The sequence below is a fragment of the Camelus dromedarius genome, chromosome 17 (genome assembly GCF_036321535.1).
Source record: "Camelus dromedarius isolate mCamDro1 chromosome 17, mCamDro1.pat, whole genome shotgun sequence".
Lineage (NCBI taxonomy): Eukaryota > Metazoa > Chordata > Mammalia > Artiodactyla > Camelidae > Camelus > Camelus dromedarius.
The window spans coordinates 3,856,063-3,870,451 of record NC_087452.1 but is presented as its reverse complement, the minus strand read 5'-3'; the positions used below and the strand labels follow the sequence as shown (position 1 = coordinate 3,870,451).

At 60.7% G+C, this 14,389-nt stretch overlaps 1 protein-coding gene across 4 annotated transcripts in view; it reads right to left on the bottom strand.

Moving 5' to 3' along the window:
- The window catches only part of PLXND1 (plexin D1), a 48,965-nt gene that overhangs the window by 16,554 nt on the left and 18,022 nt on the right, over positions 1-14,389 (bottom strand). For all 4 annotated transcript variants that reach the window (XM_064496227.1, XM_064496225.1, XM_064496226.1 and 1 more), the window contains exons 3-13: positions 12,990-13,121; positions 12,589-12,689; positions 12,367-12,496; positions 10,875-11,049; positions 10,653-10,761; positions 10,157-10,259; positions 4,866-4,970; positions 2,255-2,344; positions 1,977-2,070; positions 878-1,032; positions 19-170 (exon numbers count right to left, since the gene is read on the bottom strand). In XM_064496227.1, coding sequence (XP_064352297.1) covers positions 19-170; positions 878-1,032; positions 1,977-2,070; positions 2,255-2,344; positions 4,866-4,970; positions 10,157-10,259; positions 10,653-10,761; positions 10,875-11,049; positions 12,367-12,496; positions 12,589-12,689; positions 12,990-13,121 — 1,346 coding nt within the window. The remainder of the gene's footprint in view (positions 1-18; positions 171-877; positions 1,033-1,976; positions 2,071-2,254; positions 2,345-4,865; positions 4,971-10,156; positions 10,260-10,652; positions 10,762-10,874; positions 11,050-12,366; positions 12,497-12,588; positions 12,690-12,989; positions 13,122-14,389) is intronic.

Below are 14,389 nucleotides of genomic sequence, written 5' to 3'. Positions count from 1 at the left end.
GGACTGCCCTCTACTCACTCCTCTGACACCGTGTATCTGTCGGCCAGTGGCTCACAGGCCACACTGCCAATCCACACGCCGTGAGCCACGTCGCTGAGCCGCCGGCCCAGGTTCCTGCCGCGGATGGTCAGCAGGGTCCCACCGTCCAGGGGGCCACTCAGGGGCTCGATCTTCCAGAAAACCAGAGAGCGGGGCAAACAGGGCTCTGAGGCTGGGACCCGGGCAGGCTTCCCTGCCACTGCCACAGGCACCCAGGGAGGCAGGGCCCTGCACGCCCGCCACTGAGGGGGCTCTGAGAGTGCTGGCTGGCAGGTCACTGGGGCTGCCAGTGAGGATGTGCGTGTGTGTCACTGAGCCCACTGGGGACACCAGTGCGTTTGACAGTCAGTGCTGTTTAAAGGGGGCCCAGTGGCCACGTCTGACCACATCAACCTTCATCCCAGCCAGAGCTGACCGGGCCTGGGATGGGCACCCGACCCAGGCTAAGCCAACCCGAATTCTTCCCGGGGATTTTTTTTTAAAAGTTAAAACTGAGGCTTGGGAGTTACTGGCAGCCCCAATTTTCACCTTATCACCTTACCAGGGTCCCCTGAGCTCACTGTGAAAATCAGAGCCACTTACCCGGCATCTCTTCCACCCCGGACCCCCAGGGCTCCCCCGCTGCTCTTCTCCATAGCTCTCACCACCTTCTCCACATAAATTATTCCCTTTCTCATTACTGTCTGTCCCCCACCCCCAACTAAACGTTAGCCTCGTGCAGGCAGGTACTTGGTTTGTGTGACCCAGGTGTGTGCAACTGCGTGTGCGGCGGGTCCGCCAGCCCGTGTGCGTGTGCACGTTCAGGCGTGTGGGTGCAGTGGGCCTGGGGGGTGCTTACCGCTCGGATCTCGGGGGCAGGGCAGGTGCCAGGCAGGGGCGGCAGGGCCCCCCGCAGGCGGCAGCCGTCACTCCACACACACAGGTGGCCCAGGTCCTCCCGGCCCAGGCACTGGGAACAGTCGGGGCTGCCCATGGCACAGTTGTAGACCTCCACTGCGGGAGACACGCAGGCAGCCCGGGTCAGTCAGGTCCTGGTGCTCAGGGTCAGGACTCCACGAAGCTCTAAGTACCTTCCCCAAACTCCCCGGGGGCTGTGTGAGCACAGTGCAGCGGCAGCCCCATTAACATTTATCCTCACTGTGATCCCATCAGGTGGGAGCTGATTAAGCTCCATTTCACAGATAAGCGATGAGGCTCAGAGAGGTAGAGTGACTTGCCCAGGGTCACACAGCCTGTGAGCAGCAGAGAGGGTTCATACCCAGGCCTGAGCGGGTCTCCTGAGCCCCCAGCGGAGCTCCAGGATGCTGGGGAACCACTGAGGCTCTGCAGACCCAGCCCCTTGGAGCGGTCAAGGAGGAGTGATGGGCAGGCTCTCCAGGGTCCCAGTGGGTGTGTGCAGGCTGGTTCTGGGGCCTGTGTCTGGGACATTTGTGGTGCAGTTGTGGGGGACCCCATGTTCACTAGGGATGTCTGGGACTCCCCACGAACAGACAGGCCCTTCAAGGGTTGATTCAATACACACAAAAGCAAGGACAGCACCCACCATTCGGGGGTGCTGACTGGGCCCCAGACACCCCGCCAGGCCTTGCGGACACCATCTCAGCAAATCCTCACCACATCCTCTGCACAGGGGCCTGCGCCCTCGCTTCACATGACGACAATGAGGCTCAGGAAGGGAAGGATCAGTGTGTGCCCAGGGTTGCCCAGCCACTGGCGTGGGGATGCCCCGAGAGCATGGTGCCTAGCCCAGAGTCGCTGCTTAGTCATTAAGTGCTGAGTGAGTGACCAGGGACAGAAAGGTGGCGCTGGGACCTGACAGGGTGTGTGTGATAGGGAACGGGAGGTTGGGACACCTGTGACTGCGGTAAGCACTGGAATGGGTCCCACCCACGGTGGCTGGGTCACCTGAAGCCACTAGGGTGAGTGGGGGCTCCCACCTGTCATGGGGTCAGGGCTGTCCAGGAATCGGGCTGGCTGCCCCTTTAGTTGGAGGCTGAGTGGAAACATCTGGCTCTTCTGGGTCGTGTGCAGCTACAAAAGGGAAAAAGCATGAGGGGTGTGAACCGTGTCTGGGTCTCCGCTGAGGGGAGGGGATGTCAGGGAGAGAGATGAGGACAAGGCTGGTGGGGACAAGGGGATCAAAAGGAAGGAGTGCAGTATCCGGACTGGGGCGGGCCTCTCCTGCGCTGCCCCCCGTCGGAGCCACGTCACTCACCACCACTTGGTTGCAGAGTACGGCCGACTCATTCACCCACACAGCCTCGAAGAGCTCCTCGTGCCCGAAGCTGCATTCAAGGGCTGCACCCTGCGGGAGACCGTGGGTCAGTGCGGGACAGTCAGGTCACTGCCCCCGACTCCATCAGGGCACCCTGGGCTGCTGTCCTGAGGAGTGCGCCAGGTCCTACTGTCAGGCCTTCGCCTGGGCGGCACCTCCTCCAGGACATCCTTCCTCATCTCCACATTCAGTGTTGGAAAGAGGCAAGGAGGCAGGGAGGACGTGAACTCCTGGACCTTCGGCCTGTGCTCTCAGTGCCACTAGAAGCCTTGTTGACATGCCTTAACGGTCTAAACCCGGGCCCTTCACTCAGCTCGGAATGTTCTGACGCTTCAGCATGACTGAAGGTTCATCTTGTTGAGACTCCACCTGGTCTTAAGCTCAACAGCCTCACCTCTGCCCCGCCCAGGCCCAGGCCCAGGCCCAGCCACACAGGACACCCTTCCACACAGCACAGGCTGTCCTGCCTTCAGGCCTCTGCCCGAGCCCGTCTTTCATCGCCCAGCAAAACTCAACACAGCCGTCAAAATCCAGCTCGAATCTCCCGTTCCAAAGCCTTCTCAGATGCCCCTCAAATCCAGGGGGGCCCTCTCAGTGATCATGCATCCAATCGGCTGTGAACTTTTAAGTGTGTGCTGGGGGCTCTACTAAGTGCCTAAAGCCTGTCCCTGACCCTGCATGCCAAGGACCACCCTCACCGCAGGCCCGGGCTCTGTTTACACCTGTCTTCCCATCTCCTGGGGATGGCTGGGGCTGGGTCTTGGCGCCTCAGACACCTCCTAGTAGTTCAGGCTCCCCCTCACACAGGCCTAGGTTCAAATCCCACCTCTGCTACTTCTTAGCTGTGTGACCCTGGGCAAGTGGCTCCTCCTCTCTGAGCCGTGGGTTTCTAAACTCTGCAATGGGAAGAAGCTTCCTTACTCTGCAGGGTTCTGGGGAAATGAGATTGTGCATCTTTACTGGGTGGCACACTGTGGGTGCCTAATATATGCTGTTATCAGTATGCAGGAGGTGCTCAATAAATGTTTGGTGAATGAAACAGGGCCAATTCCTCAGTCTCATCTTGCTCAGCCCAGCACAGGCCTCTGGGAGCAGCATTGATAACTATTTGCTGATTGAACAAATCTGGGTTTTGAGTGTGTTAGGCCTGCTGCATGACAGGACTTCCTGCTCATGTCCCTGTCCTTGGCAGATGTGACACCCTGAGAAGAAAGCAGGACAGCGACCCCCAGCCCTGCCCCCTCCCATCCTTCGCTCTGAAACTAACACAGGAAAGCGGCTGTTAATAGGGCTGAAAGCTGATTTGTCCCCTGCCACAGTGGGCTGGGAGGTGGGTCTGTCCTCTGAGTCCTGAGCTCAGGACGGCAGGTCCAGCCTGCCCTGCAGCCCTGCAGGGCACAGGCTCGGCCAACAGGGCTGCTGCAGGGCCCCTCAGTGTTCTAGAAGCAGGCCTGTGGGAGGGAGGGCCGGCATCATCAAGGCCCCGTGAAGGCAGACTCGTGCACCCCCGCTGACAAATCTGGAAAGCAGCAGCGAGGACCCATACCCAGGACGGGGGCCTCCCCTCACCAGGCTCTGGTAGCCCAGGGGAGCATCACAGAACCTCCACCCAGGCCCAGGCTCCTTGAGCGTCCTGGAGGCTCTGCCCCAAATGCTGCAGTGAGGGGCTAGGGGCTAGGGGCTGAGGGCTGAGGGCTGAGGGCTGAGGGCTGAGGGCAGGGCCCTGCCCATAACCGATCTGCAGTCCCGCCACCAGGCTGCCTGACACATCCCAGATGCCCAGCACGTGGCCACCACGTGTGACAGCCTTCACGGGCCTCAGCTCCCCCGTGGAAGCAACAGATGGTGAGTCCCCAGGAGCTGGGGAGGGGGTGGCTGGCACGCTTCCAGGACGCATCAACACTTCCCACCCAGGACGCTCCTCCAGGAGGGACCCAGAAAGGGGCTGCATCCCTTCCCCCAGCCCAGACGGGAGCAGGGGAGGGGAAGGCCAGCCACAGGGAAGAGCACTGGACAAGGAGTCCAGGGCTGAGGAGCAAGGCCAGCCCTACGTCATGGGACCTGGAAGCATCTGCTTCCACTTTCTGGTCCTCACTTTCCCCATCTGGACGATGAATAATAGGGCGGCAAAGGGGTGGGCTCTCTGAACATTCTCCAGAGAAGACACGTCAGTCACGAACTGGGGAGGTTCGTCCAGGGTCACAGCTTAGCCTGGGGTGGGGCAGGCACATGGCAGGCAGTGTTACCCATGGGCTGTGGCACTGGGCAGGGGCTGGGCCCGACTCTGTCAGGGGAACTTTAGAGGGAAGGGGGCTCTTGGGGTCCTGGCCAGGCTGTCCTGCAGCAGCTGGGGGAGGCCTGCTGTCCCCAGGGCCCGGCCCTCACCACTCGCTTTCCCTTCCCCCAGCTTCGTGCTGCAGAGCTTTCTCAGCGCCTGGAGACTCAGAGGAGGGAAGCACAGCACAGGTGGTGGGCCTGGAGCAGGGGCCCCCGCCCGGGGCTGCGCCCTCCCAGCCCTCCGCCACGCCCCCGCCCTGCCCAGCCCCGGTACCTGGAAGAAGGCGGCGTTGGCCAGATGCACTGGGAGGCTCTGGGAGCTGCCCGTGGGCATGGGAGCCAGGGCTGAGGGCACGATCTGCGGGCAGTCCTGAGGGCTCTGCAGTCAAACACAAGGAGGTGGGGGGGACACTGGGGCATCTCAGAAGACACAGGACTCACGACCACCCCAGCCAGCCTGCGCAGGCCTGTCTCCCGGGGAGGCGCCAGTCAGCCTGTGTCATGAGGAAACACTGCTAATAAAACAGAACAGCCACAACCACCGAGGGCACCGTGCCCAGCGCCGCCCACACACCGTCTCACTCGGTCCTCACAGCAAGCCCACGCGCACGAGGAGGTACTGGCCCCATTTTACAGACGAGGAAACGGAGGCCCAGAGAGACGCGGTAACCTGCCTGGAGGAGCCGGATCCCCGCGGCCGCCCCACAGCGGGCCTCTCAGGGGCTGAGGCTGAGAGCCAGACCCGCTCTCTGGGCCTCGCCCTTCTTGGCGGCACAACGAGGCCTGCACCCACTTTCTGAGATTCCACCCAGCTCCAGAACGCCTGTTTCTAGACCGACACACGATAAATGACTCAGAAAAGAGACCCCAGACTTCTAACCGGCCCGCAGGAAACAGGCTGTGAGGGTCCTGGTGCCACCAGGCTCCAGGCCGCTCCCCACCGCCCGGGACAGCCACGGCCTCTGGGGGGGGAGGGGCCAGCTCCGGGGAGCCCCGGACAGCCTGGGCATCAGGATTCCCACGGCGGAGGTGGGGCCGCTGAGACTGCTTCAAACAAAGGAAAGAATCTGGGGAGCGGGGAGGGAGAAAGACCCCGAGGTTCAGAGAGGTGGGGGGCAACTTGAGGTCAGAGGCTGAGCTGGCTTTTCAACTCCCGTCTGTCTAACTCTTGGGCTGGAGACTGGGGTCTGAAACCAAGGGCCAGGGTGGGCACCAGCGATCAGGGTCTTTTCTCCTTACTGTTAATCAGATGGGGAGCTCTGTGAGGGGAGCCTCAGGGGCCCAGTATAAAACCAGAGCTCGAGGGATGCCAATGCCAATAATAATAAATAATGACCATGCCAGAGACAATGGCGGCACCTGGACAGCTCCGAGCACCATGCACTGTATTAATCCGCCAAATCCTCCTCACAGCAACCCTGAGTAGGTACCCTCCTTACACCCATTTCACAGACTAGGATACTGAGGCACAGAGAAACAAAGTGGCTTTCCCAAGACAGAATGGGCACACAGTGGGCTCTAGCTGTCCAGACTGTTCACTGACCCCCGGCCAGAGACCTCGCCCAGACTGCTGAGTTTCCCTGGGAGTCGGACCACAGGGGCCTTGGCCAACGAGCAACACTGCGAGGCCCAGGTGAGGCCCCCTGAACTGACCACAACTGCGGGGTGGGGAGGTAGCAGCTAGTGTGCAGCTCGCTGTGACACGCAGGCCTGTCCCTCTCTGAGCTGCTGTCCTACGCCATCTCATGCGTAAATCCCACGGAATTCCAGGGAATGGACCCCATATGTTTCTAATTGGGTTTCACAGCTGCTGCCAGTCCACTTCACAGCTGGTGGGGGCCCTGCAGCTCTTGTCCTCCCGGCTCCGCCCCTCCCAAGGGTAGGTGGTCAACAGGGGGGACTAGAGGGGTGAGGGTCAGAGAAAGGGGAGCTTCCACAGGAGTCGGGACCATCCTCGAGGGCCCTACGCCCCTTGGTCATTATAACCCACGGCCACCTGGGTGCTTGTACCCATTCTACAGAGTGGGACCAAGCCTAAGTGCTGGCCTGACTCTGCCCTCCTTTGGTGCCTCGCTGGGGTCAGCTGATCCTTTATGGGGACAGCTGGTATATCTGCGGCCAGCCCCCAGCCCTGGCCATCTGCCTCCAAGTCTGCTTTGGCTTCTGGGGAATCTCTCCTACCCTGAGGCCTGTGGTTTGCGAAGACTGACCTACAGCCTAGCCCCCGGGACGGGGGGGTGCCCGAGCCTGCCCTGGCCGCAGCGCTCAGTGCAGGGAGAGAATGTGACCCAGTTCCCCTGGAACTTCCGCAGAACCCGTGAGACAGAGCAGCTCCGCTGGTTTCCAGGGGCTGCTGGGGCGCCGGGAGCAGCTGGCCTGGGGCTGCTGACCTTGCTGCCACGAGGGGAGACCTGTCTGAGCACGGAGGCCACTCAGAGGGGCGGGGAGACCCTGATGACGTTGTTGGAGCCCCTGGGTTCAGCTGTGCCTGAAGGGGGTGCCACCCGTCAGACTACTCACGTGAGCCAACTGATCATGTTGGGGCTGGGGCCAGTTTGAACCAGGGCTTCCCTGCTTAAAACCAAAGGATAGAGGCCTCCCTGTCCCATCCCAAGCTGAGTCATCACAGAGGCCGAGTGGCTTCTCCCCTTTGCTAGACAGAGCGTAGCCTGCAGGCTCAGGAAACCACAGCCAACTGACCAAACTCCGGGCAGAGCTAAGAAAGCAGGGGACCACGAGTGGCGGGGACAGGCGCCAGGGCAGCGATGCCAGGAGCCCAGTAAACCTGGATGTGAGCCCAGGGTATGCCATGTCACAGGGGGCCTCACCAGTCTCCCTGCTGGAGTTTACAGACTCTCCCAAGGTCTTTCCAAGCTCAACGGTCAAGAGATGGTGTCCCAGTCCAGCCGGGCACTGAACCCACCTGATCTGTTCTCTCTGCCTCTCTCTCTGCACCCCCACAGTCCCCGGAAACGGCCCCCCGTTTCCCACCAAACCACTCTTTCCACTGGCTCCTAATGAAGCCACCTCCATGGAGGTGTCCACCCAGGCTCTGTGCCCGGGGAGCCCGCCCTCCCATCGGCCCAAACCCTTCTTGCCTCTAAGGCCTGAAGTCACACCACTTTGGGGGAGCCACCTCAGGGAGGCCACACCCTCCTCTGACAACAAAGTGGAGGACGTGGCTGCCTTCCTCACTCTCCTCCCCTCCTGGGAAAAGCCCGAGCGCTTCTCCCAGCACCCTCCACTCCCTGCTTCCTTCCTCTGGGGCCCACGAGGGGACAGGAAATGAGAGAAGACACCGCCCCTAGCACCTGCCCTGCCAGAGACAGCTCCCTGGCCTGGCCCAAACCCTACCGCCTCCCCCGGCTCCCGAGGGGTCCAGCAGGATGCGCGGACCCCGCTGCCTGCCACCCACCCAGAGGCATGGCGCCTCCTTGGCTAACTGGCACTTAATTAAATGCCAAATTAGGCATGGGTCCTGCAGGCCCAGGGAGGGGGCTGCCTCTTCTCCTGCCAGATTATCATAATCCTCCAAGACAGGCCCTCCCTGTGCCCCGAACCCAACTCATGAGCCACAGAGCCTCAGACCTGGGGGAGAGCGGTTATGGAGGCGCCACCACGGAAACCCCTCCAGGCTGGTGAGCTCCTGTGCGTCTGTCAGGGCCCGGCACAGGGTTCCCCTCCCAGAACAGTCCTCCCTGTCCTACCCAGCAGAATGGCCACCAGCTCCTGAGGAGCACAGCAGTCTTGGTGAGCACCTACTGTGTGTCAAGTACGAAGCTGGTGCCTTACGGTGTAATTTCAGACCTCCAGCACAGCATGTGGAACAGGCCCCATTTTCCAGACAGGGTAACAGCATCAGAGCCACAGTCCCCCCCTCAGGCTCTTGGTTCATGATAGGGGGTGGGACAGGGCACAACTATGTCTAACCAGGTGCTTTACCAGCACAGCACACACAACCAGGCATACAACAGGTGCTCAATAAATGCTGGATGAACAGTGTTGAGGCTGGGTCCTCCTTGCCCCAACACTCCTCTAGGTTAGAGCACAGCAGGCAGGCTCCTGGCATGAATGCTTCCCATTGACATTCATTAAGTCCCTACAGTGTACACAGCCCGGGGCTGGGGCTGGAAGGAGATGGGGCTCCAGAGGAGAGCAGGCGTCCTGCCTGGCCCAGACTGGAAGTCCCCTCAGAGGTTCGGAGCCTCCCCTGTGGTCCGGCCATGCAGCCTCGACTGGGCCCCTCCCAGTCCTGGAAACCCCACGCTACTGCATCCCTGCTTTCAGTTAAGCACCGCTCCTGCTGGACAGCTCTTCCCCCAAGCCTTTCTGAGGCTCCGGCAGGAGGGGCCAAGACCAGAGGATTCCAGGTGCGGGCCACGGAGCCGGAGCCGCTCATTGGCACCTGTGGGGGGAAGACAAGGCTTCAAGGACTCCTGACGAGCTTCCCTGAGCCCAGGGCCAAGAGGCTGGGGCTTCAGATACTCTGGGGACAGGGGCTGCTTCCCTGGGATTCAGGCCCAGGGTGGGGCCGCAGTCACCTCCTTCAACTGGGAGTCAAACTGACTGCCTCCATCATCTGAAAAATGGGCAGGGACATCCCTTTTCTGGAGAGATGAGCTGCAGGCTGGAATTTGGTACTTCACCCCAGCCTCTCACAGCCCTGATCCGAGACAGAGGGCCCAGTGGGCAGGTCAGACAGGGGATGAGCTGTGATGGGACCCTGGCCCCTGCATCCCCTGCCCCGGGTGCTACCACCCCAGCCAAAGTCTCAGGAATCCCACTTGGTCACCCCTAGCACAAGGCTGGGGTGGCTTCAGAGGCTCTTTGGGCAGAGGCGAGAGGCCAGAACCCAGCCAGCAGCAAGGCACATGGTGCCTCGGGCTGTGTCTTTCCTCCAGTTCCCCACCCACTGATTACATCCAGCAGCCCTGGAGCACTGGGTGGGATCACGATCCTGCCGCACTAGACAAGGACCCGGACCAGCACAAGGACTTGGGAAGGTGTGGTTCCAGAGGCCGCTGGCCCTCTCCACACAGGAAGAGACGTGGGTGGCAGCCCCCGGCCCCGGACATGTGGGGAGGACACTGGCTCCTAGCCAGAGGCGCTTGGATTCAAGGCCTAACTAAGTCTTGTAGTCCCCAACCTGCTAGGGTTGCTGAGAATGTTGAGGGTAAAACTGAAAACTAGCACCATGTGCAGAAAGGGGGCTCCTGCAACAGGAAGTATAAACTGGCTCAGGCTTTCTGGGGGTCCGAGGAGAAAGCGTAAAAACATGGCCAGGCTTTCACTCCAAAATGCCACTGTGAAGAACTGGTCTTCGGGGAATGATCCAGGCCATGCACAGCGCCCCGGACGAATCAGAATGCAAAAACAAACGGCGAAGTGAGCAGGATGTCCAACAACAGGGGACTGGTTAAATGCACCGTGATGTGATGCGCCTGGCATGGCTGTTAAACCTGGTGCCGAGGAAGAGACTTTAACGACATGGAAATGTTCTCAACATATTAAATGGGGGAAAAAAGGAACAGTGGAGGCAGAGGGCATCCCCCGGGCCTGGCTTACCGTGGGATTTGGTGAGGCCTCACACCGAGACTGGTTGGAGACACAGGCGTGCTGCTGGGTGCACCAGAAACAGGGCCATTGTGCTGACAGGCAGCTGGTGCAGCTGGAAGACAAAGGGGGCCCTCAGCTACCTAACTTCCAAACCAGGACGCAGACCCCAGCACAGGGGAAGAAGGTCTTTCTCATCATCAGAGCTGCCAAGAGGGGCTGGGCACTTTGTAAGGTAGTGAGCCCCTGGCTGCAAGAGGTATGCAAGGAGGAAATAGGCAAGCAGGGCCTTTAGGAGACTATATTAAGTGTAATCAAAGCACTTCTACTAGTCTGAGTGCTCACAGAGGCCACGGACTGGGTGACACAAGTTTGTTGCACAAATGAGCTGGCGGGTGAACAACCAAGGGTCCTGTCTGCCTCAAGGACACCGTCATTTTTCTCCCAAAGGCCTCCCCAGGAGCAAAACCTCCTCCCACTCCCGGGAAGCAAGCCCCGCAGCACTCACGCCGTGTGGGGGTACACTTGTCCCACGCGGCTGCAGTCGTAGATGGCGAAACTGGCCCTGACGATGTTCTGCCCATTGACTCGCACCGACATCTCCACGGTCACGTGGTCTGGAATGGAGCCGGGAAGCCAGGGAGAGAAGGAGAAAGGGGGCAGGGGTCTCCATTGACATCAGAGGCCGTGATATCAGGACTCCCCACGGCTTGGGGAGTGAAGTGCTTACCTTGGTGGGGCGGGAAGGGTGGGAACTGGTCCCTTGGAAGGAGGTTGCAGTAGGCGATCTGGTGTCCAAAGGCAGGGCCTGGGACCCGGGCCACAGTGCGGATGTCTCCATAGTCACAGGCCATCTCCATGCCGCTGAGGCTGGGCAGGCTCCCTGAGATCTGCAGGATCATACCCTGGAGGCCAGGGACCCTTAGCTGGGGGTGGGGGGACAGGCCACTTCCCTCACAGCCCCACCCCCACCCTGCAACTCCAGGCCAGAGGGCTGCAGCCTATAAGTGACCTTCTGGGCCTCAGTTTCCCCATGTGCAAAACAAAGCTGATCATCTTACAGTAGCCAAAGACGCACTGCATGATCTGGCCCCCACGACCTCAGACCCCATCCCCTAATACTCTCTCAAATTGCGAATCTTGTTCCTACCTCAGGGCCTTTGCACTGGCAGTTCCCTCTGCCCAGATCCTCATCTTGGCTCACCTACTTCTTATTTCTGCTCGGATGTCACCTTTGCAGTGAGCCCCTGACCCCAACCTGTTCTAAAATGTCAGCGCCTCCCCCTACCCCTCTCTACCCCTCTCTCTGCTCTGCGTTTTCTCCACAGTATTTATCACCATCTGGACATTTTATCTTACTGTTCTCTCCTGGATAAGTGTGTCAGCGCCTCAAGGGCCGGGGTTTGTCTTGTTTACTGCTATGTCTCCACATCTAGAACTGTGCATGGTACATAGTAGGTGCTCAATAATATATTTGATGAGTGATAAATGAATGAACAGATGAATAAACCTCTGGCCGGTTTGCCTGACCAGACAAGGCAAGTACAGGACTCAGAGACATGTAAATGGGGAGTGGGGCACAGAGGAGCCCAGGCCCTGTCTGAGCCATCAGAACCATCATCTCCTACCAAGTGACAGATGAGGACACCAGCCTCAGAGACGTCACTGAGGGCAGGGCTGGGGGGGACCTGAGCCTGTCTGTCCGCCAGCCCCTGCCCCTGCCGGGGACTGGAACCCTCCCCCTGGAAGGCTAGAGGGAAGCAGGGGTTTGGGCAGCTCTAGGCGCTCCTGGATGTGGGCAAGGGGGGAGCTACTTGCTCCAACGCTGCAGATCCATCTGTTTCTCAGCACGAGAAGCAGCAACCTGGCACTTGGTGGCCCCTCCCTTGTGCGAGGGCCGGAAAGGCAGGACGTGAGGTGGGGGGACTCCCCTCCCACAGCCTGCCCCTTCCCTCCTGGCACTCTGAAGCCCACTCACTTGAATTCAAATCCCAGCTTTGTCACTCCCTAGCCTTGACCTTGAGCAAGTCATTTTACTGCTCTGAGCCTCAGTCTCCTCATCTGTAAAACCTTCAGGGATGTTAACCAAGAGCCTCCAGTCATCCTCACTGTTTTCATCATTTGCCTCCAGGTCCCCCGGGCGTCATGGGCAGGAGTCTCCACTCCTTGGGGTTTGGGTACCAGCTGGCGGGCAGCTCTCCACCCACGTCCCCGACACTCACTGGGTACTCCTGGCGCACGTCGATCTCGGCCGGCAGGACGGTCATGGTGGGACAGCGGCCGGGGCCCTCGCTGGCACTGGTCCAGAAATGTGGCTGGCTGGAGTTGGCGCAGTCCTGCTGCAGGGTGCACCTGGGGCGGCAGGGCGCAGGTCAGAACCCGGGGGGGCTCCCCCACCCCCATGGCCTCCCGGGCCCAGCCCCTGCCCTGCCCCAGGGCCTCACCGGGTCTCCAGGGCGCACCAGCCGCAGTAGGCGTCGGCTGCACCCACGCAGTCCCCGCAGGTGGTGTGCACGGCGCACGCAGCGACTTTCACCCTGGCCATCTGGAGGCAGAGGCGAGGGCCCAGCTCAGTGGGGCTGCCAGCCTCCGCCTGGGGAGTCAGCATGGTGAGGGCCATGGGAGGCTGGGGAAACTGAGGCTCGAGGCTATAATGGGGGGGGGGAAACACAGGGAAACAAGACTTCCCTGCAGAGGTGATGTCTGCATCAGGAGGTGACAGGGGAGCAGGCCAGGGGTAGGGGAGGAGGCGCTCCTGGCAGGAGGAGCAGCAGGTGCAAAGGCAAGACCAGCAAGAGGGCTCAGCTCGGCCCGGGGCCTCATCAGGTCCAGGATCGGGCCTTACCTGGAAGGACGTCATCAGATACAGGTACCCAGGGTCTGCGGGGTCAAACTGCATGACATGGTGCACGGGCTCCCCATAGGCCACCGTCACCACCCTCCTGCTCACCACCTGCATGCTCTCATTCAGGTTGATCTGGGGGGAAGAGGATGGCCATCAGGGGATGGGGCCCACGGCAGGGGGAGGCCAAACACCGGCCTGACCCGGGCATAGGGCCTCAGCCTCCCTCTCCTCTACCGGGCCCTTCCAGAACTGGTGGGAACTCAGAAGGGTAAGGGCAATGGGTCTGGCCTCTACACTTGTGCCTCTGCTGTCCCCTACCAGGACCGCCCTCCCCGTGAACACGTCTGAGAGGCTGTCGGGCACTGTGTTGACAAGCAGGGACTTGGGTGTGAATTCTGGCTTTGATGTTTCCAAGCTGTACAAATGTACCAGTTGTCCCAGTCCCTTCCCCTCTCTGAGCTAATGGGACAGGGGATGGTACCTGCTCCCCACGACTGAGGGGTGCCCTACAGGAGAAGACGGAGGCCAGGCACTAACAGAGCTGGGCCCAGGAGAGGCCCTGGGCCCCCATCTCATTCCTCCTCTCTCATGCCCATTTTATGGATGAGGAAACTAAGGCCCAGAGAAGCCAAAGGACTTGGCAAGAGTCCTAAAATGAAGCTGCCCCAGGGTCATGAGGCAAGCTGAGGACTCTGACCCCCAAAGCCCAAGGCTGGGGCTGGGGTGTGGGGTCCAACGAGCAGGCAGGAGAAGTAGCAGGACGAGAGGGGCCTGGAAGCTTCTCTGCCTGAGGGCCCCTTGGCCTGTCTACCCTGAGAACCGACATCACCCATCAGAGTCCCATCAAACTGCTCTTCTCCCACCGGCCTCACACTCCGGACGCGCTGCCTGGTCAAGGCCCCACTAAGCCCTGAGCTGGGACCAGTGGTCTGGCTGCCTCCCTGGGCCCTCCCGCCGCCCAGCCCTCCTCTGTGGGCTCCGACCCCTTAGGGGTGCTTCCTGCTGACAGGATCAGCTTGTTCTGGCATTCAAGGCACTGACAATCCACCCCAACCTACTCTGCCGGCCTAATCTCCACCACTACACCCAACTCAGCATTCCAGCCCCCAGGCCTTTTCCCATGCAGTGCCCCCCTGGAATATCTCCCTTTCCCCCTTGGGCCAAGATCCATCCTCCCCATTTCTCCAACAGAAAAGCTTCCACACACGCCTGAGAACCCCCTCGTCCCCAGGGGCCTCTTGGCGGAGTCTGCCCCAGGCAGCTCGGCCCCACCCTGACCCCCGGCATCCAGCAGACACTCAGTTCATTTCCAGTCCTTCAGAAGTTGACTGAGCACATCAAGGGCTGGGCTGGGTGCTACGATCTGAGAGCAGGTGGGAGACGACCTGGCGCAGCACAGG